We start from the raw sequence: 27,502 nt of genomic DNA on the forward strand, positions 1-27,502 counted from the left end.
AGAATTTTTGTAACCCTTCCTGGTTATTCACAGGGATGCATTTTTGTGGGCAATCAAGGCTGCTGCTGCTGCTACAACAACTACAACTGCCCAATGGCCAATGTGCTCACAGCCATCATGAGATTGTTACTGGAAATAATGATCCACCCACAGATAATGTAACTTGCTACTTGCTTTGTCTCATAGTAAGTGTGATGTCTAAAACACACCTTATAGCCAATGGGTACCCCCTGATTAGTAAGTGTGACTTGGGGGGAAAGGACCAGAAATAGTTAGCAGATTTGTGTTTCATTATTGTGGATTTCAGTTATTGTCAGAACAATATGCAATGGCTTGATTTTGACATTACCGACAGAAACATCCTTCACCGAGCTATGAGGGCGTTATGAACAGCACACAGAAATATGAAATTTCTGGTGTAGTTTGGTAAGTACACCTGATTAGAGGGTAAGACGAGGACTTAATGGGTTTCTCTATGCATTTCCTTAAAGAAACCCACCAAAAATCTTACCTGATCTATATTCACTTTGGATTTCCTCCAGCTCATGCCACATCAGTTTTTCAAATCTAGCAATCCTTGCATGAAGCTTATTTTGGTCATTTTTCACTTGGTTCAGCTCTGCGTTAAATTGCTCTGTTTTATCAGTGCTTTCTATTCTTTTGCAGAGGAAATAATAACTATCATCCGTTTTCTTTTCCACTGTGTCCTTTTAAAGTAAAGATTTATGATAAATCAATATAATTACAGAATTTGGAACCGTTTTTACTGCCTCCCACAAAACTGCATCTGAGTTACCTATTCTTTCCCATAAAGACTATTTATAAATATTTTAAATTTTACAGGATTATGTTTGTGGTGTTAGGGGAGGGAATAGTACCTCTGATGAGGGGGACACTGTGCTCCTTCTAGTGTAGCTTGTCCACTCAGTTTCCACCCTGCACTTGACTCTCACCTGTGGCTCCTAGAAGCTGTCAGCATGAGACAGCAGCCACATCCCAGGAATGGCTTCGACTGGTTGGCTAAACCAGGTGAGGGTAGCCGATGGCTCTCAAACGCTTGGTGAGTTAGGGGCTTCCCCTACATGCAAAGACAGGCTCTGGTGGGATTGAGGAGATGAGACCAATATTGGGTCCAACAGTCAAGGAGTCAGTTTTTGCATGTGCTGTAGAAGAAAGTAAGGGGCAGATGGGATTCATCAACCTGGGAAGGTAACCCATCTAGGACAGGCATAGACAAACTCTGGTCCTCCAGATGGTATTGGGACTACAATTCCCATCATCCCTGACCATTGGTCCTGTTAGCTAGGGCTCATGGGAGTTGTAGTCCCAAAACATCTGGTGGTCCAAGTTTGCCTATGCCTGATCTAGGAGAAGGAAAACCTTGACCCTAAACATCTGCTTTGTGGGATATCTTTGGGAGAAGAAAATGGTAAGGAGTGAATGCAATCCCTAAGGCAGTTGGATGGCCCCTTGTACGCCTCCTTCTGGCAACACCTGCAGCCAAGCTGGTGCCAAATATATCGCTCTGCTTTCCTTTGGGCCACATCAGTGAGACTGAAAGGAAGGTCGTCTTGTCTGGGCAGCCCAGGATCTCCATACACACTGCCCAGGCAAGTACTCCGAGGAGGGCACTTCAGTGCTGCTAATGCAGCAGTTTGACTTCACCCCACTACCCAGAGGCGCACTCTGTTGTCTCAAGACAGATTGATGCCAATAGAGTTCTATCCAACATTATGGTAATAGAATTCTGTTCAACATTAGTCCTACTTAGATAAGCTGTTAGCCGCCCAGAGTGGCTGGGGCAACCCAGCCCAGGTGGACAGGGTATAAATAATAAAATTATTATTAGAGTAGATCCATTTAAGTGAATGGATGTAAGTTAGCCATATACATTAATTCCAGTGGGTACTAATGTTGGATACAACACATTTTTATTTCAGTTTTTAATCCTAGTAGACCAGGGTCTGTAGATTTTTTTTTACTGCACAAATTACTTTGATAAATTTTTCAGCTGGCTCAGCTCTGTGTTAGATTGCTGTGGGGGTTTTTTTTGGTGCTTTTTGTCCTTTTGGTGAGAGGAATCTTTCATTTTATTTCCCTCCATTTCTGTTCCACCAATATGCCTTAGAACAAAACAAATAAACAGATAGGCACCTGCCTCAATTATATGGGGAAGTGTCACTTCCAGGCAGCAGCCAAGAACTTGTGTTGGGCTAAGATGAGACAGGGTGGGGTAATAGTTACATAATGCTGTTCTAGGACTGGGGAGACAGGTCTTTTAATTGCCATTATGCTCCCTGGGACAACCTTGGACCGCTCACTATCCTACAGCCTAACCTACCTCACAGGGCTCTTGTGAAAATAAAATTGACTTGAGGGGAGAAAGGACATGGAAACAATGTATACCACCTTGAGCCTCTTGCAAGAAAGGTGAGATATAAATGCAAATAAAAAAATTTAAAACTGCATCGTGGAGCATGTTAAGGACACATTTTGAAATAGCAAGCAGCTGTACTTAGACAACGCTCAACCACTTAATGAGCATCTTGCTCATTTATATATTTCTTGTTGCCTTTGCTCAGTTAACAAATAGAAATGTGAATTGTTAACAGTGGTTGCAGCAATCCAAGAAAGTCTTTGAATATCTACTTGGGGCAGCTGAAAGATCCAGTCATCCTCTCATTGTGGTACTCTAGATATTTCCATTATCCTCTCCCATCAGCGATGAAATTAACTATGGCCAAAGGAATGTTCACCCTGTACTTGTTATTATGGCAATAATGATTATTAAGAGAATGAACTTCCCAAAACCTGCCCTGTTAAAGGAAGGAGACAGTTTTTTCCTTGAAAATTCAAAGCAATCCAGCACTTGATATTTTTGAGGTTACCAACATTGACCTTGATGTTTTAATATAGGAAATGTGACATTTTAAACTTGCTATGCAATGTCAATAATTTAGGCTTAGCAGTTACTTAGATTTCAGACTCTTGTATATAAGAACTGGATCTCTCACTCCTGTGATGTGACTTAATGAAATGAATCTTTCCAGCTGCATCCAGAATTTTGTGTGAGACATTTAATTCAGATAAACACTGAGAGCCCTAATCCTGGAACAAGGATTTCCTGAAGCTAAACACTCAACTTAAGTGCTTGCATGGAGCCAGGAACTATTCTACTGCCAAGAATCTAAACTAATTTAGAATGTCGCTCATTGAAAAGTAGGCACTTTGCCATCCATGGGAGGCTTATTGAAGCCACTGTGTTAAGATTTTGCTTGTGATGCAAAGTATGATATCCATAGTGGAAGGTAATTTTATTTTCTATGATGCATGCTTTCTGTATGTTCCATTTCATAAAAGTAGTATTTTACCACTTGACAGCACTATATTGAGCACAAGGGCTAAAATATTGCCGAATATCAGATCTCTGATAATAACATTGGACCCCCTTAGATTCCTTTCATGTGCAATTGCTTTGCCTCTGTGCCCATTTTCCCTTCTCAGTTTATCCTAAGAGAACTCTCTCCCAATTTTCTCTTTGCCTGAGTTGTCCCTGCTCTCCCCAGTTCCCATTGCTTAAAGGGGCACTATTCCTCCTATGTGTGCCCTGAAAGTTTGTATTCCTTGTTGGAATCTCAGTTTGTATTCCTTGTTGGAAAATCCTTAATTACGGTTACTTTCACAAGGTCTAGGTAAGTAAGTCTTCCTGGGTTCACTGTAACATCCATTAGAAGTTATAATTCTAAGGATACTTACCAGTCTTTCTTTCACTGAATAAAGACACTGATTTATGAGAGAGGCCTGCTCTTGCTCAGATCTCCTTAACTCATTTTCTATCCACTTCCTCTGGTTTTGGATTTGATCCTTAAAGTCATTTAAAACACCATTTATCCTAGCATTTAAAGATACCATTAGTGAATATTCATGCAACACAGTACAATAACTATATCCAGTTAAATTTGGAGACCTTCCTATCTCTGTCTGTCAAAAAAAACCACACTCAACATTTACCTTTTAATGTGGCTGGAACATTACTAAGCTATATCTCACACAGGCCTTTTTATATTGTCTAATTTTGTGTCTGCTAAATATAACTTTCTCAAGGCAGCCAACTTTCATGTGTGGCAGCATCGATCAATCAAGTAAATATAGTCACCACAGAATCACATTTGAGATATATTTTTAATTCGTTCCATGTACTTCCAAGTTTTGTAAAGTTCTGTATGTGAGATGAAATTCCTGACTTTCTGCTCAAGGGTGTACAGTAGATAACAGCGTAATACTTGGACCCAAGAGTATTCCCAAATAAGAAGCAACTGAAAAAAACTAAAACCTGACACTTGAGTCATTTGATTCCACTCATTTTTCAGTATAATATGTTAGCTTATGAACACAATTTCTGAGCTAGAAAACCTAAGGCCTTAGAAAGAAAAAATCTGAACCTAACATCCAGCTATGCAACAGGTGGGTGGGAGTATAAAAGGCCAGAATAATACTGAGAAACAGAACTGGTTGAGAATACGAAATCTCCAAAGCGTAGCCTGAGGATCTGAAACACAGGCCTAGTTAGACCATCCTGAAAGTAAGAGACGAGACGCCTTGATATGAACAACAGTGACAAAGCATGAGCCAGAGATGGGAGTCTCTCTGTGGGAGTGTGTACCTACATCCATAACATCAGCAATAATTGGTGAAGTGACTCAAGGCCATGTTTTACTCATAGCTCTGAACCTATGTGATTTTGTGGTTCATTTTAGCATGACTCATGTAGTTAAGTTTTGAATTAGTTATATATAGAAAAAGAGTCACAGATAAATTAAGAAATTGGCAGAGAAAACCAGAAGCCCTGTGTAGAGAGACCTTAGTGTGGAGTGAAAAGTTGAAAGGGGTGGGTTGCAAAAAATAAACCTTAAGCCTCATAATGCGTCCTCCCCTGTAAAAAGACTTTTGGCATTATGGTGACAGCAGTCATGAAATTAAAAGACGCCTGCTCCTTGGGAGAAAAGCAATGACAAACCTAGACAGCATCTTAAAAAGCAGAGACATCACCTTGCCAACAAAGGTCCGTATAGTTAAAGTTATGATTTTCCCAGTAGTGATGTATGGAAGTGAGAGCTGGACCATAAAGAAGGCTGATCGCTGAAGAATTAATGCTTTTGAATTATGGTGCTGGAGGAGACTCTTGAGAGTCCCATGGACTGCAAGAAGATCAAACCTATCCATTCTTAAGGAAATCAGCCCTGAGTGCTCACTGGAAGGACACATCCTGAAGCTGAGGCTCCAATACTTTGGCCACCTCATGAGAAGAGAACACTCCCTGGAAAAGACCCTGATGTTGGGAAAGATGGAGGGCACAAGAAGAAGGGGACAACAGAGGACGAGATGGTTGGACAGTGTTTTCGAAGCTACCAACATGAGTTTGACCAAACTGCGGGAGGCAGTGGAAGACAGGAGTGCCTGGCGTGCTCTGGTCCATGAGGTCACGAAGAATTGGACACGACTAAACAGCAACATTAATGTCTCTAGTAAGCAAAATTATTGTTAGATTTCTGAATACTTTCTCACATTATAACACAAAACAAAACAAAGAAAACACTTGCACATACAAAAACTAAACCACCAAGAAGGGGCCTTGGGGGAATTCTTTTTCATGAATGTGCTAGATTTCTATACAAAGGGATTTATAAATGCAGGGAAACAAGGTGCAAACACCTTTGCACATGCATAATCTCTGGGCTATGGTTCATAATAAACGGTTACAATAAAGGGAGAAAGTGCAATTCTTCCTTTGCTTTTTGAGGGGCAAGAGTATCACTTCGGCAATTTACTCTGTGACCAATATTGTTAGGTTTCTATTGAACTTTTCTCACTAGTTTGTCAGGATTCCCAAAAGCATGTAAATAAATGGTTCTGTTTTGCTCCCTCAAAAAAATTCCATTGGCCTAAACTAGGTGTGTTAATAAAGTTAAAAAGCTTTCACCACCTACTTGAGCTCCAGGAGCTGCAATTCATGATGTTGATTTCCTTGTATTGCCTTCAAATTTGAGTTTTGCTCTGAGTTTGAAGTGTCTATCTTGCCTAAAAGCTGCATTACCTAATAAGAATTCAATAGGGAACACTCTTTATAAGGCAGAATTCCAGCACTTACATTAAACACACATCATTGCTGCAGTGAGTGGGAAAAGCCAGAATTTCCGACAGGCCCATTCTTAAAAGCTTTTCTCAGAATTAATTTAACTCAGTAATAAAGGCTTGCCATCAACTGGTACACAATAATTTAGTATCCGCCAGAATTTCGCTGATTGAATTATGTGTATTGACAACTCTTAAAACCCAGTGAATTCAGGGTGGCTTTCAGGAGCAGTTATAACTGACTAAAATGTTAGGGTCATGATAGAGTTGGAGAGTACATAAGGGTGCTTAGATAAGATTGAGGAAAAATCAGTTTTATATTTGGGAAATGTATCCTGAGGTACAACTGCACTACAATTGACCACAGGCCATCAATGAACAAAGCCAGTTTAGTACTCTTGAAGGGACAAAGTGGTGTGAGATTTTTAGTGTTAGCTGTTGAAGTTCTGTTTTGCATTCTGATCTTACGTGTAATCCAGGGAGGGCTGTATCGTGATTATTTCTGGATATGTGGCTAAGCTCTGGACATTTCCTGTCTCTCTCTGTGTGTGTGTGTCTTTTCCTGTTGAGCTTTTATTTGTCATTTTTTCCCTGCTTGATGTCTCTCCATGGGAAAAGACTAACTTTGTTTTTACATTCTTTGGTATTCTGGTATATGTGATTCATGACGTGCATTTATTCTATTTTACTGGGATTGCGGAAGCATCATTTTCTGCCAAGAGGAAGACAGGTTTGAAACACGCCTGTGACCACATTTTTCCAGTGAAATATTTCCACTCGCACCCTCTCAATAATACCTGTCCTTTGAGAAAGACAGTAAACTGTCAGTAAGGAATACAGGAGATTGGGAAATAAAGTGTGGCTACTATCCCATAAAGAATGAAGGCAATACTGAAGCAAGAGAAAAGACCAGCCACCTAATGCCTGCTAAAGAATAGCTTTGGTTTTTAATAGAGCAGGGCTTAATCTCCAAAACTGAGAATATTATATGAATATTATATGTAGCAATGTATGTGGGTAGATTATTTTCTATTATTACTGCAAACATCTGAACATTCATGTTAGATCAGATACCTTCAAAAAGTATGCAGTTTAAAAAGTTCTTACAATGAGGATACATCAACAGTCTTTATCTTACATACTTGTCAAAAAATGACAGAATTATAGAGTTGAAAGGGACCTAGAGGGTCATTTAGTGCAACCTCCTGGAATGCAAGAATCTCAACTAAAGACAGATGGCCACCCAACCTCTGCTTAAAATCCTCTAGTGAAGGAGACTGATTCCAGGTGTAAGGGGGCTATTGGTAAAGTGCCCTCTATGGACACCCCACACACACTACGATGTTGGGAGGCCACCATGAACGTGGGTTTACCCGGTAACAGCGGTGAATGGCTAAACCAACTACTATTAATTTCTCACAATTCCCTTGAGTGATACGATTGTTGATGCTCCAGGGCTCTGTGGGAAGATTTTGGCTGTCTATCACTCAGTAAGTTGGGTGGGTGGGTGGCTAGGAATCCAGGGGAGGCACCAGCAGTGGTGGGCCCTGTCTAATGCGAAAGGGTAAGTAACCAAACAAACCCCTGTGTTGCAAAGAGAACATCAGCCATGTCTAGGCAACACGATGACCATGTACATACGCAATAAACAATCTTTTATAGAATTCCTTCAAACCATAACAAGTCCAAAATGAAATCTTTAGTCTCAAAGTCTCTGAAAATCTTTATTTATTTATTCATTTTGCTGAATACACAAAGATTCACAGCTTGTCTTTCATCATACAAAGTCTGGTACCTCGCTTCATTTAAAGATTATCAGAGACTTTGAGACTAAAGATTTCATTTTGGACTTGTTATGGTTTGAAGGAATTCTATAAAAGATTGTTTATTGCGTATGTACATGGTCATTGTGTTGCCTAGACATTGCTAATGCCTAAGGGTGCCTGGTGCTGACATGTTTCGGGGTTACAGGCCTATATATGTCAAGGTAGAGCTAGCCAATCTTATTGATATGAAAGTGTAATCCACTGTTGTCTATTACTTTAATAAGTCTGCACATGCTCAGTGGCAGAGTTGAGGCTGGCAGCAGTCACCTTTATGGGCAGCTGGCTCATTACCTCAGAACAGTTTGGATGCTGCCTTTTTGCCTCCTTTCTGTAAGGCCCTGAATGCCTAAGAGCAGGTTAGTAGTAAGGTTCCCTTTAAAGCTTTAAAATGAATTACGAATTTCCTCAGCAAGTTCCTTGCTTGTTGATGTTTTTGTGTTGCAAAGGGCTGTAAATTTCAGTTCCTGAGTGCCAGCTTGTTTGCAAGAGAGCTGCTGTGGAACTGAAGTGAACAACAAAACGCTCTGTCTTCATTGCTTGCTAGCCGCACCCAGATTTCACATATCTGAGATTTACAGATAGGGTTTCCAGACAGGCTTATGCAACTTTTCTTTCTTTCTTTTTGGTATGATTCTTACATTCTTTTGTTTATCAAAGGTCTTTATTAAGTGTCTCTGAAGGGATTCACACATAGGTAAATCAAAACACCAAACAGAAGTATATAAATAAGCTTTGTACATAATTTTAGGACACTTGTGTAAATTGTAGGATTAATAAAACAGAGCACTATTCTCCCAAAGTTCTTTCTTTCAGGTTGTGTCGCCACAAAACCTTTTCCTAAAGCTTAATCTATATGCTGGCCTCTTCTCTGTGCTCACAAACAATTTTGTCCTATTAATATAGACATTCCCAGACTGAGCTGTTGCCCTCAACCATGAGCCTCAAATGCACAAAACACTGAAAATCAGGCTCCTGTAAGATTAAATTTAAAATTATTTCGGGATTTCAATTTTTTTTAAAAACCTGGAAAAAACTGTATTCTTACAACTCCGTTCTATTAATGTTAATAATTTTACACACCTTTGTACAGTGTTTAGTTTTCAGTACTGAAGAAGTACTACCTCTCACAATATTTATTATTAACAATCCAATGGATTCTTTTAAACAAACCATAGGTACCACTAACCACAGTTTGTCTGTTTAGATGATACAAGCTGCCATTAAGCAAAGATGGTAGTAATGCTTCCAAACTGCTCAACAGAAGAAGCAAAATGGGAGACCATGTAAGCCAAGGCTTTCTGTAACTCATTCATGGTACATTAAATTATAGTTCGAACTCAGCCTCCGTCTTTCACTAAGGTCAGTCAGTAGTTTGGAATCAAATGGGGAACTGGGGCAATGTCTGACACACCTTAAAGATTTGAATAACAAACATTCAGATTCACTCACCTTCAACTCCAAATTATTAGCATAATTTTCTACAGTAGACTTGATTGCATGAATTTCTTTCTCTTGTTTTGAGATCTCATGCCTGATGATATTTATATCTCCAGAGAGTTTTGCAATGCTGGCATCACATCTAGAAGCAAAGGTGGATGACAGAATGCAAAGTAGTGTTAACAGTCCTCAAAAATTCCCACAGCCCCCATCAATACCTGACACCATCTCTCACCTAGAAGTGCATCGACCCAAACCTTTAACTTTCCTCCATAAGGCAGAATCCATACACCATGCACTTAGCTCTTTGACTCTTACCTAAAGACACCCCCTCCAATCAATCCATTCTATTTGAGGCTGCCTTTGAAAAGTATCTTGATACTACACTGGTGCAAAATGTTAACCAGAGCAGTTGCTGTAACACCCATTCTGCACAATAGCATTGGTTTTCATGTTCATGTTATTTTGTTAGGCAACATCAAGGCTTGCAAATATGGAGGTTATCATTTGTGCTCCCAGGCACATAACCAAAAGGCTGAGCTTTCTTTTTAAGACAAAAAATAAGTCTATAGCCCTCTTAGAAAGTTATGAAGCAAAACATGTAGATACCCTAAGAAATTTCTGTGAAATAAGACAGCCTGGCTGCTCCTGCCTACCAGTGCTTTTAGCCAATGGGTGAATAATTGCTATGATTGAAAAGTGAGTTGTTTGGATACAAGGAAATAGGAATCCATGGGATCCTAAAGAGAATCCAACATGCCCATCCCTTATTGCACTGTTCCTAGTTTACTCTTATTTCCTAGTCCTTGGCAGCTTCATAGTTTCTCCTTCCGTTTTTCTTAGCAGGAAGGAGGCATTTTTCTGGTGGGTATATATTGCTCTACAGGAGGGAAAGTACAGTCTTTTATTAAGAATTTATTGTATAATTAACTGACAGCGCAATGCTATACATGTCCACCCAGAAGACAGTCTCTTTGTGTTTAATGGGGCATATTCCCAGGTAAGTGGCTGCAGGATGGCAGCTTAGGTTTTGGTTTGGCACTGGGGGAAACTGAGTTCTTCTGCCTTGCTGGATTGCAGGGGTGTAGTGGGGGGGGGTGCCAGAGGGGCTATGGCCCTGGGCATGGATTTTTGAGGGGGCTTGAAGCAGCTGTCCCCATACAGCCACCTAGCCCAGAGCTTCTCTCCTGGGCGTCAGAAGAACCAACACCCACAGCGAGAAGCGTCAGGCTGGGGGCATAAATTTTCCCCATCGCTCATGCTCTAGAAGGGCATATTCCCTGAACATGGAAAAGTAGCTTTCAGATGTGTAGAGACAGGTCCTAAGCAAGCATAGTAACAGCTTTTGTACTAGAGGTTTTTCAGTATTTCAAATTAGGCAAGCTCAACATTTCCATAAGAGAGCACTAGTAACAAGCAATATGCAAAAAGTGCTCATAATGTGGTATCAATCATTCCCTTGTACTATAGCTTAATCTAAGAGCAATTACTCATTTAAAATTGACTGCTTAAACACAGCTACTAAAGCCAGCCTTTATTGCTGCAATGTCAGGAGGGTGTGCTGAGCCCAGAGATTTGTGCTCACTCATCTCACTCTCACAAAAAAGGTGGAATAAATTGGCCTTACTTTAATAAAATAACCCAGGGAACTAACACTAATTATTTAGATCACTACTTGCTCTGTTAATTATATAGGAAAGTGTCACATATTAAATTGTTTATCCCCTGCAGTTCCTAATACGGTGTTTCAGTGCCAACCTTAAGGCCAGAATATAATGCACACTCTTTGAGACACTATTAAATACGCAGGCCAAGTTCAATAGCTACTCCAAAGGGGGTGATCTCGTGGCAGATGGGATATCTGTGCAAAAGTATTGAATGGTAATTCAGTTTCATCGACCACACATTTTCCTATGTTGCTTAATATTTGTGTACTTGATCTACACAAAGCTGACCCACCAATACCATTCCAAGGCCAATATATAATTTCTTTTTTTTTTTACTCTTGTGACTAAGGAGTTTGTGAAATCAAGACAGCTTCTGTGATCCATGGATAAAAGCTTGAAAGTGCAATTCCTGTAGTTTCTGTCCAAAACCTCTTTCCAATTCCAGTCTATTTAAAACCCAGTAACCACCTGCAAAGCAGCACCATTGTAACTTAACCCATATCCCTGTTTCTTGTTTCTTCTCATGCTAAGAATTCTATTTTTATCAATCCTCTCACTGCGTGAGTTTAATTAATGAGGCAATATTTACACCAAAATTTAACATAGTATTTTAAGTTTGGGGTGGAGGAAATAGGCTCTGTGTGAGATCCTTCTGCATCCATCAAATGTTAAAATATAAGCCTGGCCAACTTCCTGTGTTGAAGTGATAGCATGGGTGATGGGCCATTAAAGGGATCAAAGGAACGGGACTCTGTGTGAGGCAGCAAATGGGTGGGGCCCCTCCCCCAGATCACAGTTAGTTAGAAGATAGTGCCAGAGTCTGGAGTACAGTTTGGCTGTGACGTGACCTAGAAGTAAAGCAGCAAGCTGGAGAGTCAGAGCAATGTTTGATTTCTGTTTGAATCCAAGGCTGTAGCTGTGGGAGAACATGATGGTTTTTGGGTGTTCATGCTGTGAACCCCTCCTCAGAGGCTCAGGTGGTATATATGTGTAAATAAACCATATACAGTGGTGTCCCGCAAGACGAATGCCTCGCAACACGGAAAACTCGCTAGATGAAAGAGATGAAACGAATCTCCTATGGGCTTGCTTCGCAAGACGACAATGTCTTGCGAGTTCCTGCGGGGTTTTTTTCCTCCCCCCTTTTTCTAAGCCGCTAAGCCGCTTATCAGCTGATCCGATCCGCAGATAAGCCGCTAATAGCGCTAATCCGCTAATCCGTCAATGGGCTTGCTTCACAAGACGAAAAAACCGCTAGATGAAGAGAATCACAGAACGGATTCTTTTCGTCTTGCGAGGCACCACTGTATCAGGAAGACTCCACAGTCTTGGCTGTGTGCCACTTCCAAAAGGAAACACGAGCCCTGGGTAAGATCCTGGAATGCCTGGAATTTCTCACTGCTCAGAAACTGGGGTGATGTGCAACAACATGTACAGAACACTTCCTCCAGCTTTGAACTTAAGAGGCACCAGTTCAGCATTCTACAAATGGGAGTCTTCAATTATAAAACCAAGGTATTAGAGGAAAACTTCAAAACTACATGATACATTAAATCACTTGTGTCCCCCCCCCCTTAAAAAAAGAAGCCGCCAGCAGCCGCCTACGTGTTTCAGCACCATGGCAATGGAATGGGATCTACACTTCCCCCAGATACTGTGATACTGATCATTGCCACTGCATGCCGAAGCTATTTGACCCAGGGGAGAAGGTTCTTTTGGGCAAGTAGCAGCTTCCTGTTCAGAGCAAATGGTGCTGAGAGGAGCAATTTTCATCAGGTCCATGGTGCTGGTGTAACGTAACTCCCCATGCCACCAGCACCAATTCTGATTTGGATCAGCCTCTATCCACCACCACACATAGAGAGAAGGTGGCAAACCACACATTTGATGTAACACGTAGTTTTGTTATTGTAATGTGCTTTGTTTAAGGACACGCAGTTTTAGGGTCTGGGTGTTTGTATGGAGAAAGCTCTTTCTTGTGTCGCCACACAATGCATCTGCCCCCACAGTAGAACACAGAGAAGGGCCTCTTCCCAAAATCTGAAGGCACAGGTATGATGATAAAACTAGTGGTGCTCCTTCAGGTATTTGGGTCACCAGCCCAGGATGTTGTAAATGTGAGCCAAGGTGCAAATATTGTTGAGGTAGGTTTCCCTTAATAGAGTATGTCAAACTTACCTAGCTACTCTTCCACGTAGATCTCCAACTCCCTGCAAGTGTTTATGGTCTAGACTCTGCATAGCAAAGTTAGTTCCTGATGTTGCATCATCTCTTGATTTTATTTGCCTCTCCAGAACCTATAATTTGAGCAGAATTGCAAAGGACTGTACCAATACGTGTTCAGTTTATTGTTTTATACAAATTATTGTTGTTGCTTTTATTATTATTTATTAAATCTGTATACCACCCATCATCTGAAGATTGCAGGGTGGTGGTTCACAACATAAGAACACGTGTTATACAAACACACAAACTGCTGTTATTACTTAAAATGGGGGGCCTTACATTGGAAGCTAAAGAGCAGCTGAGTCTGCACTGGTTTACATTTTTAATGGCCTAAGGCAATTCCTTTACCTTAGAGATTATCACGTTCCTCAGACCTGGTGGTACCTTTGGTCCCACACTGTCGAAGCTTCCAATATCTGCCTGTCTTTGTGTATACAATTTTCATCCATATTGCCGACATTCAATATAGAATCTTGAGATATGGGGAAGGTTCCTAAGGCCCTAATCACATTATTTATATTTTCCCTGGCAAGTGAACTGGTCTCCAAACCAAACAATCCAATGGATGAATAAATTAGGTCTGACAGCATAGTGGCAGCTGAATAATGAAAGTGTAGAGCAGTTTGTACTGTGGAAATGGGGACTTTGCTGTGGTCCAAATGGAAAGAAGGGAGGCCGTGCATAACCTGAAAGCAGGAAGGCCAAAGCTAGGAGGAAAGTTCCTTGAAACCACACTACATTCCACACACCCATCTCCCTATAGGCAAGGCATTTGGTTTGGTTCAGATGTAAGGGGAAATCATCATTTCCCACTATATGAAATGGAGTTGTATGGGCCCTGAACAACCCAGGCTCTGAAATTTATCCTGGCTTCTTTTAACAAATCAACTTTAGACAAACCATTATTTCCATTCTCATGGCAATGAAAGGTGAAAGGGGAGGGGGAGCATGTGAGTACAAGGCTCACCATAGTTCATTCAGATAGCAGGAAACCATGGCTTCTGTTATACCTTAATTGGACCATAGTGTGTGCCTCTAGAGCTGCCCAGAAACTTAATTTTAAGAAATATATTGCTGTTAGCTATCAACAGGGAAGGCATGCATAGCCAGGCTGCAGGCTGCCTAAGAATATCGCAAAGCTGTGTTACTGGTACTGTCTGTGCCACAAGTTCGCCACCTAAGGACTAAATGCTAATAGCGGGGTGGGAGAGCTGAAAATAATGCCAAAATATTTCACACCTGGCCATCGATGCACCACTTTGGTTCCAGATACTGCATGGGTAGACAAGCCTGAAAAGCCCGGGACACAATGTTTTCCCCTGTATTGTTCACACAGTACATTTGCTAATGTGGCTGATACTTCTGGCACTCGGTTATATGTAACACTCAGGCCCAGATAAGACATTTTATTTATTTTCTTCAGTGACGGTGTGACTCATGAGAGCTAGCTATATACAGTGAGAGGGGTGTTTTTCTCTCTCTGAAACAGGAAGTACACTCTGAGTATTGTATTTTCTTTCATGTTTGATGCTGTTAAATCAAATAAGGCTGGGATGAAGGTTTTATGGTCATATTTGCAGGGGGTTGGGCTAGATGACCTTTGGGGATACCTTCCAATTGTATAATTTTATGGTTCTATGATTTTGAGGGGGGGTAAACCTGGTGTTTATTTTGCTCTAGGAGGCTTAGTTTGGTCAGAATCTAGTAAAAACTTCCAGTGTTAATGCAAAATACATTACTTCTGATAAATTAGCCACTATAGCTGCTAGAGGGCCGTGAAAATTTGTGTCCTGGGCTTTTTAGACTTGTCTACCCATGTACTATCTGAAACCAAAGGGAAACATTGGTTGCTGTCTCACTCCACTATAAAGCTGTTAATTCATGAGAGTGTGGGAATAGAGAACATTCTCTCCTTGCCTGCCTTTAACTTTGTTCTAAGTGATTCGTTATTATTTCATGAATATAACTGAAACAACAATGTTTAAGTACTCTTTTAAAACATTTTTAATTATGCTGAATCTCCCCATAATTTGAAATACTCTATCAGAATGTGTCTGTCCTCCTAATGGTTTTGTTATTTTATATAACATGGAAGTGCTGATTGCTTAGCAAGTGGCAGGACAAACTAAAGAAGTCCATCGTGCCTTTATGACTCTACTCAATTTACCTCCTCATGTGGAATATCATTAATGCTTCCATCAGTATAGTTGCTATGACTCTGAGAATAGGGTCGTTAGCTTACAGTCTCCCTGGTGGCCAACTCTGCCAGGATCCAAATTCATGGTTATTATGGCAGTCTCTTCTTCCAGTGCAAAAGAGGCTAATTAAAAACAACCTTTGTGCCAGGAAGTATTTCATTATTATGACAGTTTTTTAGATGCTAAGTTTGTGTGTGGGTAAAATAAATGTCTCGACTCAAGAGGGTGGGGTGGGGTATTGCAACTACCTGACCCCCAATTAACACCCAGTTCCATGCATGGAAGAAGAGAAAACCACAATAATCTGTAAGCAAAACATAAGGTATGAGGGAAGCTGGCTGTAAAATCCTAAAAAAAAAACTTGAGAAAGGTCCAGAAACATATAGTACATGTAGGGAGCTTTTTCATCAATAGAGTATGGAGAAACATTCCCCACCTGCAATTTGAAAGGCTATAGTCCATAATTCTGCCACCTCGCAGTTTTAAATTTTTAAGCTCTGGGGATGGGGGTGTGTTGCTGGTGTTTCTCTAGTGTTTGAGCTGTACCAGGGAATGCTTCCTGGATTATTGTTATGGGGCAAAGACACAAGGGCCCTAAAATGTTTCAGGAAGGCTAGAGTCTAAGTCAGAGCTTTCCAAACTGTGTCACAACACGTTAGTGTGTTGGCTGCAGTGTGTAGGTGTGTCGCGTGAACTCTCCCAGCGCTCCTCCCGGGGCTGGAAAGGGGTTAGTTTAACCTCTGGTTTGCTAGTAAAACTGAATTACTGTGTCACATGAAATGATGCATGTCTGAAAAGTGTGTCACCAGAATGAAAAGTTTGGAAAGCTCTGGTCTAGGTGCTTTGGAGAATCATCGCCTATCACTTAGGCAGTACGGGCCACATGATCTCCTGCAATGATTTTGCAAAGTTTTTTGCAGATAAAATCGCTCAGATTCGGGAAGAAGTAGACTCCACCGTGGGAGCAGGGCCGGGGCGGGAGAGTGCTAGAGTCCTGTCTAGTCAAGTTGCGTGGAGGACGTGACCTGGCATGTGTGACAGAGACTTGGTTGGATGAAGCAGACGGGCCTGTCCTTGCCGCTGCTTGTCCACCAGGTTTCTCTTACGCACAGCAACCCAGGTCATGTGGGCGGGGAGGGGGGTTGCAGTGATTTTTAGGAAGTCATTAGTTTGCCCCAGGCGTCCTATTGGGAAGACCCAGTTTTCCGAGTGCATGTTCTGGAAGTTGGGCAATAGGGGCAGTACAGGATTCTTTTTGGTGTACCGACCTCCCCGCTGCACCAAGGATTCCCTGCCCGAGCTGCTTCAGGACGCGGCGGATGTTCTCCTGGAGACACCTAGCTTGGTCGTCCTAGGGGATTTTAACATCCATGCCGACACGACCTTACAAGGGGCCGCTCGGGACTTCGTGGAAAGCATGGCCTCCATGGGGCTGTCCCTGAATAAGTCTGGCCCAACCCATAGCCACGGGCATGCCTTAGACCTGGTGTTCACCTCTATGGATGTTGGTGATCTAACACTAAGTAAAAGCGAAACGAAAGAAGTGCCATGGTCAGATCACTTCCTGGTGCAACTGGACTTCTCTGCGACCCATCCCCTCTGCAGGGAGGTGGGACCAATTCGGATGGTCCGCCCCCACCACTTAATGGATCCAAATGGTTTCCAGAGAGTGGTAGGGGATGTTTTATCCCATGTTGATGGCCTTTCAGCCGATTCCCTGGTGGCCCGCTGGAATGTGGAGTTAACCAGGGCTATTGACTGTTTGGCTCCGAAGCGCCCTCTCCGATTTCATGGATCCCGGACAGCCCCGTGGTTTTCCATGGATCTGAGGGCAATGAAACAATCGTTGAGATGGCTAGAGCGCCGGTGGTGGATAACTCATTCCGAATCTGACCGGACACAGGTTAGAGCTCAACGTCGGGCCTACCAAGTGGCAATAGCGACAGCGAAGAAGACTTTCTTCGCCGCCTCTACTGCATCTGCAGAAAACAGCAGCAGGAGACTTTTTCAGGTGGTTCACAATTTAGCGGAACCACCTGCGACATCTGGGCCCAGTACGGGCCACATGATCTCCTGCAATGATTTTGCAAAGTTTTTTGCAGATAAAATCGCTCAGATTCAGGAAGAAGTAGACTCCACCGTGGGAGCAGGGCCAGGGTGGGAGAATGCTAGTGTCCTATCTAGTCAAGTTGCGTGGGATCAATTCCAACCTGTTACCTCCAAGGATGTGGACAGGCTGCTTGGACGAGTGAAGCCAACCACCTGTCTCCTGGATCCTTGCCCATCCTGGCTTATAAAAGCTAGCTGGGAAGGACTGGGCGATGGGCTTCGTGGGGTGGTGAATGCTTCCCTCCGTGAGGGAGCCTTCCCAGACCCACTGAAAGAGGCAGTTATTAAACCGCTTCTTAAAAAACCATCTTTAGATGTGGCCACGATGGCCAATTATCACCCAGTCCCAAATCTTCCATTCTTGGGCAAGGTGACTGAGCGAGTGGTTGCTGAACAACTCCAGGCACGCCTGGAAGAAGCGGACCATTTGGATCCCTTCCAGTCGGGATTCAGGCCTCATCATGGGACTGAAACTGCCTTGGTCACACTGGTTGATGATCTCCGGCGGGCTAGGGACAAAGGTGAGAGCTGTTTCCTAGTTCTGCTGGATCTCTCAGCGGCGTTTGATACCCTTGACCATAACATCCTTCTGGACCATTTTGAGGGGCTGGGAGCTGGGGGCACTGTCATACAGTGGATCTGCTCCTTCCTCCTGGGCCGTTTTCAGAAAGTGGTGGGGGGGGATGAGTGTTCAGACCCCTGGGCTCTCACTTGTGGGGTGCCTCAGGGTTCTGTCCTCTCCCCCATGCTTTTCAACATTTACATGCAGCCACTGGGAGAGATCATCAGGAGGTTTGGGCTGGGTGTTCATCAGTATGCGGATGATACCCAGCTCTACCTCTCTTTTAAATCAGAAACAGTGAAGGTGGTGAAGGTCCTGTGTGAGTGTATGGAGGTGGTTGGAGGATGGATGGCGGCTAACAGATTGAAGTTGAATCCTGACAAGACAGAAGTACCTTTTTGGGGGGACAGGAGGCGGGCAGGTGTGGAGGATTCCCTGGTCCTGAATGGGGTAACTGTGCCCCTGAAGGACCAGGTGCGCAGCCTGGGAGTCATTTTGGACTCACAGCTGTCCATGGAGGCACAGGTCAAATCTGTATCCAGGGCAGCTGTTTACCAGCTCCATCTGGTGCATAGGCTGAGACCCTATCTGCCTGCAGACTGTCTCGCCAGAGTGGTGCATGCTCTGGTTATCTCCCGCTTGGACTACTGCAATGCGCTCTACGTGGGGCTACCTTTGAAGGTGACCCGGAAACTACAACTAATCCAGAATGCGGCAGCTAGACTGGTGACTGGGAGCGGCCGCCGAAACCATATAACACCGGTCTTGAAAGACCTACATTGGCTCCCAGTACGTTTCCGAGCACAATTCAAAGTGTTGGTGCTGACCTTTAAAGCCCTAAACGGCCTCGGTCCAGTATATCTGAAGGAGCGTCTCCACCCCCATCGTTCTGCCTGGACACTGAGGTCCAGCTCCGAGGGTCTTCTGGCGGTTCCCTCACTGCGAGAGGCCAAGTTACAGGGAACCAGGCAGAGGGTCTTCTCGGTAGTGGCGCCCACCCTGTGGAACGCCCTCCCATCAGATGTCAAAGCGATAAACAACTACCTGACATTCAGAAGACATCTGAAGGCAGCCCTGTTCAGGGAAGTTTTTAATATGTGACATTTTAGTGTATTTTTCATCTTTGTTGGAAGCCGCCCAGAGTGGCTGGGGAAAACCCAGCCAGATGGGCGGGGTACAAATAAATTATTATTATTATTATTATTATTATTATTATTATTATTATTACTTAAACATGGAGAAAGAATCAAAATGACGGCACTGTCTCTGAATTCTAGGGGCCAAAGTGCAAAGAAAAGAGAGTCAAAATTACCTTTCTGGATACTCAGCTGAAAATGCCTTTGAAGATAAACTAGTACATATTTTACCTTGGTGACTCGAACGCTTTGGCTCTCGAACGCCGCAAACCCAGAAGTGAGTGTTCTGGTTTGCAAATGCTTTTGGAAGCTGAATGTCCAACGCAGCTTCCACGGCTTCTGATTGAGTGCAGGAAGCTCCTGCAGCCAATCAGAAGCCACACCTTGGTTTTCGAATGTTTTCGGAAGTCGGACGGACTTCCAGAACAGATTCCGTTTGAGAACCAAGGTACGACTGTACATAGATCTTAAAGCCTGCATGTACCATTTCTGAATATATATTATAAGCAACAGCCAAATTCTGTGATGAGTTATGGGGGAATGAGAATCAAAGTTCTTCTACCCAAATCCCTCTTTCCCCTAGTTTGGGGGTAAGAGATGTATCTGAGCAACAAGTCAGAATCTGTCCTTTGAGGCTTCCCCTGTCCTAACGGTGATGATCGCTCCCAGGTAATTTGCATTCAGGAGTCGGTGCAAAAAGCAGATGTTGGCAGCTAGCTGGCTAGACTTGCTGCCTCCTGGGGAGAACAAATATATGCATATTTTATAAGTAACTTAATCTTAAGTAAACCCATCTGGAGCTGAACACAACATAGCTACTGAATAAACCAGAGCTTTAACAAATTGTCGGCAATGCCAAACACAACTGCGGTGGTGGTACCTCTATGTCGTGGCTCAGCTTTTTAACTATGCTTGTGATGGTCTGTATGTGGTTCTCCAGGAGCTGGTGTGCTGCTGTCTCCCCTTGCTGAACGCCTTTGTTTCCATGAAGGTAAGAAACGAGGCCATCTTTGATCCGAAAGGCCTGATCCAGGAGGACAGCTGTGGTCCTCTCCTGGTTAGACAGCCGGTCTTCAAGGGAATGCACTCTGCTTCCAGAAACATGCGGAATCGTAGGCAGGAAAGGCTGGCTCTGACTCCTGTCCAACAAGAAACCGAATGAGTTAAAAGGTTATGGAGTTAAAGGTAAGGCATATATTAGAATGCCCAGCTATGACAGCAGTGTAAAATAAGAAAGGTAAAGTGTATTCAGGTTGTTGTAATCCCCCCCCTCTCCCCGCCCTCACTTCATACCTATCTTTTTAACAAAATTTATACAATGCTTGAATCTAAATAAGCAGTTTACAGTAAAATAAAATGAAACATTAAAATTTTAAAGAACATAATGTTAAAAAGCACATTTGAAATCATTCAGAAACTTAAATCAACAATAAGCTGAAAACATATTAAAACACACGTAACCTCTTCATGTTTGGATAGGCTTGCCTAAACTAGGGCTGCCATATGTCCAGACATTTTCCCTGGACATTACTGGGATTTCAAAGGCAGAATTGACGTCTGGGAGGAATTTTCGAAAGGCGGCGCTTTGTCCTGGATCTTAGCCGTTGGTTTTTTGGGGGGATTTTTGTAAAAAATAAAAATAAAAATCTGGGGTGTCCTGGCTTTTACTTTTTGAAATATGTCAATCCCAGAGTCATCCACGACTGGACCTAACGGTCAGGGGTCCCTTTACTCTTTACCTTTTACAGAGTATAGGAACCAAATGTGTTTTTATTTCCTTACATACTGCACTAAACACATTCATTTACAAGGTATCTTCACCATGATAGAGACATAATATAAATTACTGTACTTTTCCATGTACAGTGGTACCTCTAGATGTGAACGGGATCTGTTCCAGAGCCCCGTTCACATCTAGAAGCAAACGTAATCCGTGTCCACGCGTCTGCGCATGCCACGTTTCGGTGTTTCTGTGCATGCGCATGACGTCATTTTGAGTGTTTGCGCATGCACAAGCGGGTTGCCACGGAGCGCAACTCGAACGCACTCATCCCGAAGCACATTCAACCCGAGGTATGACTGTATAAGATGAGGTTTTTTTACTCAAAAATAATGTCAGAAGGGGGGTGTCATCTTATATACTGATAGTGTGGGGGGGGATTGGTTGCAGCCACGAGCAGTAGCTTGTAAGTGGTTTTTTGGGGGGTGATTGGGGGCTGCGTCAAGTGCTGTTTTGGATTGGTTGCTGCTGTGGTAATTGGGTGGGTGATTGCTTGCTGTGTCAAGGGCTGCCGCTTTGGCAATACGGGTTGTGATTGCTGTCTGCCGTTGGTGAGCAATTGTCAGTGTTTGTCAGTTGGGTTAGTGATTTTCAGCATTTCCCTTGAGAAAAGCTCAAGAACCCCGGGCAATCCTCCCCAAAAAAGCTCAACAACTTTTGGCAATCTCCCCCCATTTTCTTAAATTTGTGTCCCCAAAAATAGGGGGCGTGTTATACACAGAAAAATGCGGTACTTTGAAGACACCCACCCTCCACTTTGGCCTGCCATCATCATAGGAATATAGGAAGCTGCCTCAATTGAAGTCAGAGCATTGTCAGTGTTCATGTTAGCTTAGGCTGGATCTACATCAATTGTAAAAATGCTGTGAAAAATAAAAATGTAAGAAAGCTGTCAATGCAATTTTCTATTGATGGCGGATCACTGCTCTACAGCAGCCTCTGGTGTCACATTTTTATAACACATTTTAAATGTTTTAACTGACCATTGTAGATTTGTCCTTAGTTTTGTCTATGTGGACTGTCAGTGCCTTTCCAGGATTTCAGACAGTGATGTCTCCCAGTTCTTCCTGGAGATGCCAGGGATTGAACCTGGGCCTCATTTGCATACGAAACAGATGCTCTACCACTAAGCTATAACGTTTCCTCATGTACCTCCTGGGGGTTATGTGTGTGGAGTCCCCTGACATTGCCAACTATCAGAATAGAAGTGACACACAGTCTTGCTTTCCGGCTTCATAAACTAACCGGGCAAATTGTGGGCAAAACAGATCACAAATAAAAAGTGGTCTCATTGCTAGTCAGATTTGTCCAGCAGATTTTGGAACAAGGACTGGCATATCTTATCTTGCCTCTAGCAAAGGATACCCTTAAAAGGGAGGGTCACACACTGGTGCTGGAAAGATCAAACCCTAACTTTGAATTTATTATTTAACAATTAAAAACAAGAGGTATTAGAAATTTCTTAAAGAAAATACTTGAAAATTAGAAAACTATTTTGAAAACGTCTACCAAAAAAAAAAAAGCATTTTAAAAAAGCCATTCCAGCAAGCAGTGTTACAAATTTTAGATCACCTGGGCTTGATACTTTGACAGCAGAATTGTGCATTATAAAACATCCATGACATTTGTGTTATGTCCAGATCTTGAGCTGAAACAATTAATGCTAGGAGCTGTAATAAAAATGCAGAGTCGGTCTGCTGGCGTGACTTCAAATTGACAGTAGCAGTGCCAAATCACATTAATTTTTCAGGGGATCAGTCCATATGGAATAGAGTATCCATCTCTGGCTCCAGCTCCAAAATCTTAATGGCTGAAGAATGAATGGCTCTAGCAGTTTCATTAGAGCATGTCCCAGTTGCCATAAGACAAATTATTTACACCCATATTTGTTAGAGGCAAGAGCTGAGTGCAGAGGGGGGCCAAAGGTGGTCAAACTACCCCCGAGGAAGCATGACATGCTCCCCACCAGAGGCACTGCCCTTCCCTGACACCTCATACACCTTTGGCCCCCACTCTACACTCAGCTGTGGCTCCTAGAAGCTGTCAGCATGTGCTAGCCTCCACACCCTGGGAAAGTATTATTACTGGTCAGCTAAACCAGGTGTGGGCAGCTGATGGGTTTAAACTCTCAGTGAGTTAGGGACTTGTTACCCCCTGCATGTGAAGAGAGGCTCCAGTGGATGGAGCGGACAAGATCAATAGTGCATCTGCTGTAGAGGGAAATGAGGGGCAGATGGGGCTTGCTAACCTGGGAAGGTAGCCCACCCAGGAGGAAAACTCTGGCCTTAAACCTCCACTGCCTTTTGCCTATACTCATTTGTGAGAAAGGCTTTGGGAGTAACCTCTGAGAAATAATCTCTATCTGCTGCCATTCAGGATATCTTTGGGGAAAAGAAAGACAGAGGAGTAAACCCTACACAATTCCAGAGTGGAGTCCCTAAGGCGGTTGGATGGCATCTTTTGTGCCTCCTTCTGGCAGCTCCTGCAGCTAAGTTGGTATAAAATGTACTATTTTGTTTTCTTTTGGATTACATCAGTGAGGCCTAGAAGGGGTCTTGTCGTCTGGGCAGCCCAGGACTTCCATATACACTGCCCAGGCTTGCTCCCTGGAGAGGTCGCTTCAGTGCTGCTAATGCAGCAAAAACAATGTGGGAGGCAGCAGCTACAAGTTATAAGCTCAACCAGACAGGCATAAGGTACCAACGCTACAGGTTGCCTTTGTCAGTGGGAGAGAGATCATTGTGTCTCACTGGTCAGCTACCGCCCATCTTAAGCCAGGCAGACCCCGGTCAATATGGTGCAGACCCGCCACTGTCCACCTGCTTCAATGGGCATGTGTAGCTTAGAGTATAACTTGACAAGCAGACTGAACCACTGCACCAGGCAACAGAGTAAAGAAAGAAACTATCTTGGGCCTAGCAAGCTGGAATGTCAGGACCTTGTATCCTGGCTTGTCCACCAACCTGGTGCAGGTTAATGACTCATGGAAGTCAGCCACATTGAAGAGGCAACCTGCAATATAGCTAAGTCCTCTTTTGGCAAAAGTGAGCAACAGATCCCCAGCTGGTTTGAGGCTCCAATCTGAAAAGTGGAATGAAAATAAGTTTGAATTCACCCCTATTGTCTCTCGAGACAGACGGATGCCAACAACTTTAGAGGCAACAAATATAAACAAAAAATAATTTGGACCTAGAAATGTGCATGTAATGAGCCTTACAACATGCAGCTAACTGCTTCATTCCCAGCAGATTCCATGGGCTCAAGGACATGATTTCAAGAGCACTGAAATTCTGCCAAATAGTTGCATATCTCTTTTCCAGCACTGCTTTCCTCCCAGAGCTTAAGTAAATAAATGCAGCTGAGTCTCCTCCAACACGGGCAAAGGGGTTCTGTTTTTCACAGATAGAAACCAAATCAGATTCTTGTATCATATAAACACAGTGAACCCAAACATAGCCAGACTAGCCAATACTTCATTCCTTTGGAAAATGCTGGTTACTCTTACTACCTGTGTTTGTACTAATTATATTTCTTATGAGAAATGTGACAGCAGGTGTCAGAGTGACTGGTTGCAGGAACCCATACATGAAACATGGACAAATTATTTATGCTTGTTGACCTTGTGAAATTTGTATCTGAGAAGAATGTAAATGATAACCTACTGCAATGACCTTGCTTCCTGAGAAACAGCAGCCTGTGGAAATGTGTGAGGTTTGTACCTTTAGCTCAGCTCAGCTTGTTTTTCTCTGGCTTTCACTACTTTTTATCAGGAACCATGCTATGATTTATTTCTAGCTGTGCCATCATGAATGCTTCAAGGTTGTTCTCAAAACCTGCAAAGAGGGTTTTCTTTGACTTCAAAAATTCAAATTTTAGGTCAGCTATACTGTACTTTAAAAAACGCTTTTTATTTCTACTATGGTATCTCAGATTGCCCAAAGAGTATCAGAACCTGCAGAGAGATTTATGGAACTTTTGTTTGCTTGCTTTTTAAGTGAGCCATTCTGAAAAGTGGGATATAAATAATTGTCTATAAAGAATTTGTACATCAACTCGTTAAAACACTTTGACAAAGTTGAGGAAAATATCTGCAATATGAACAAAAGACAGACTTTGCATATTGAATGTTGTCAACAGCTCTTAGCAATGTCACATTCTTTAGTAATGATGAACATCATCACAAAGTCTTGTTTGCCTTAACAATTTATGTCAAATGAATGGTATCTTAAATGATGGAAATCCTAGATGACTAACTTACTTGTCAAGGTATTTAATCGGCTCAGTTGTGTTCTCTGTTGACATCTTTATTTGAAGTATTATCTGTAAGACCTTTACAAGGGCAAGAAAACATTATTAATCATGAGCTTCAGATGAACTAATCAAACCAACTACAGCCCACTTATAGGGCAATATAACCTCCATTTACTAAACGGCTTGCAGAAATGCCAACAGTGTCAGTTAATCTAATGTCCACATAAACAAAGAGTTTGCTTTCATATATGGAGGATGCACTCAGCTATTCATTTAGCCTTTATTGGCATAATTTAGACAATAAAATCATAAAAGAGAAAAAAAATCCATAAAACATTGGTAATCCAGACACATTGAAAACATAAAATACTCAATGGCCACCATTAAATAACTGTTAAGTAGTTTAAAATTTGACTTTAAAAAATCTCGGCTAATTATCCTGACACAATCTCAATAGTCACCCGTCAACAGACATTGGATGACAAATTCTTTGCAAGTAGATACTTTAAGCTTTAAAAGAGTCACCAGTAGGTTTCTCCGAAGTGTGTTGAAGAGGGGGCAGTCCATAATTACATGGTATATTGTATCTTGTGTATTCATACCACAAGAGCAAAGTCTATTCTGGAAGGGTATTTTTTGGAACCTTCCAGACAGTACAAATGAGAGGAATGCATTTGAATAGGCTAACATAAAAACTATGATACAAAGGGGTATCTAAATTATAAAAATAGTTGGGCACAAACCTAAGTAAACAGATGAGCATACAGATGGGCTTAGTGTTATGCATTCAGTGGTCTGTGTTTGCCTGAGCTTGAGTCTGGATTAAGAATTATGAGTTCCTGTGTTCTGATTCAATACATGATATCCAATCACAGAACATTTCAGGATGTGGGCCTCTGCCATTGACCCTTAAACTCTGAGTCAAGATTCACAGCTTGGAAGTTTAGACAGCCAATCACATTGGGAGTAGGAGTGGCCCAGGCCCTCAGAAATGTATATAAGCAGTTGCTTTGTCCCTGTTGTTCAGCTCTGTGGTTCAATAAAGGTTCTTGCTGTTATCACCTACGCTTCACTTAGTGCGGTAAAGTTTTTGAAATTTGTGATCTAACAGCCTCTGCTTAATGAGAGAGAATATGCGTAACTCATCCAAGTAAGGGGAGAGAATGTATTGCAATCTCTATTTGTTTGAGTTTAAAGGTAATTAGTATGCAAAATAGTAACGAACTGACATCAAACAAAATCACCCCATCAGGCATGACAAATTAAGAAACAACAAATGGGATTGCTGGCAAAAATACAATAGACAGAATGCCAGTGACCATGGAAAATGAACAAGTGTAAACAGATAGGTCACATCTGCCTTCCCTGTCCTATGGAACTTATCCACCCACAGGCCATGTCACCCAAGCCTCTGAGGGATGACCAAGTAGTAGAGCATCTGCTTTGCATGCAGAAGGAGGTCCCTGGCTCAGTCTTCAGCATCTCTAGCTAGGGTTGGGAGATATCCTTGTTTGAAATCCTGGAGAGATGCTTCCACTCAATGTAGAAAGATGATACTGAGGTAGCTGGACCAGTTGGTCTGGCTCAGCATCATACAGCTTCCTGTGTTTCTATTCACTCCCATTCTGTCTGAATGTGGCATGTGACAATAGATTCCCCTGTACAAAACCTAGCTAATAAAAATATATTAGGAACCTGCACTTTAGAACTCCCCGCCTATTGCAACAAAGCACTTGCCTTTGCTAGACTCTTTTTGGGCACCTGCTAAAAGCATTCTTCTTTAGGCAAGCATACCTAGATGCTTAGAAAGTTGAAGTAATTTTAATCTTAATATTTTAGCTTTTGTATGTTTTAAAGTAGGATTGTTAATTTTTCTTGATTTTACTGCTGTGGTGGTGTGTGTTTTTGGTGTGTGTTTTTTGGTAAACCACTTTGCAGGTTTTTTAAAATAAATTTTATTAAATAAACAATAAATATAAATAAAATAACACAAGCCAAAACACAATCCATCCTGTAGATTTAAGTATCTGTCCATAGTCGCCTACTTGTTATCAGAGGCCCAGAATCCACATTCCTTTGTAAGAAAATATGAAATAACGTAAAACCATTTTTGCAGGCAAAAAACAAACAACCCCCCCCCCAATGTGGGGGGGGGGGCGGACAAGAAATTTTCTGCAC

At 42.4% G+C, this 27,502-nt stretch overlaps 1 protein-coding gene across 3 annotated transcripts in view; it reads right to left on the reverse strand.

Moving 5' to 3' along the window:
- The window catches only part of FAM81B (family with sequence similarity 81 member B), a 32,804-nt gene that overhangs the window by 1,481 nt on the left and 3,821 nt on the right, over window positions 1–27,502 (reverse strand). For 2 of the 3 annotated variants that reach the window (XM_083465492.1, XM_083465493.1), the window contains exons 3-9: window positions 25,332–25,402; window positions 20,174–20,432; window positions 13,241–13,359; window positions 9,408–9,537; window positions 5,988–6,094; window positions 3,757–3,892; window positions 512–707 (exon numbers count right to left, since the gene is read on the reverse strand). In XM_083465492.1, coding sequence (XP_083321618.1) covers window positions 512–707; window positions 3,757–3,892; window positions 5,988–6,094; window positions 9,408–9,537; window positions 13,241–13,359; window positions 20,174–20,432; window positions 25,332–25,375 — 991 coding nt within the window. In that variant the 5' untranslated portion in view covers window positions 25,376–25,402. Of the gene's footprint in view, window positions 1–511; window positions 708–3,756; window positions 3,893–5,987; window positions 6,095–9,407; window positions 9,538–13,240; window positions 13,360–20,173; window positions 20,433–21,822; window positions 21,937–25,331; window positions 25,403–27,502 lie in introns of all 3 variants that reach the window. The other variant, XM_083465491.1, reaches the window with a different exon arrangement.

Source organism: Podarcis liolepis, assembly GCF_965112155.1.
Source record: "Podarcis liolepis genome assembly, chromosome: 11".
In the NCBI taxonomy this organism is placed as follows: Eukaryota; Metazoa; Chordata; class Lepidosauria; order Squamata; family Lacertidae; genus Podarcis; species Podarcis liolepis.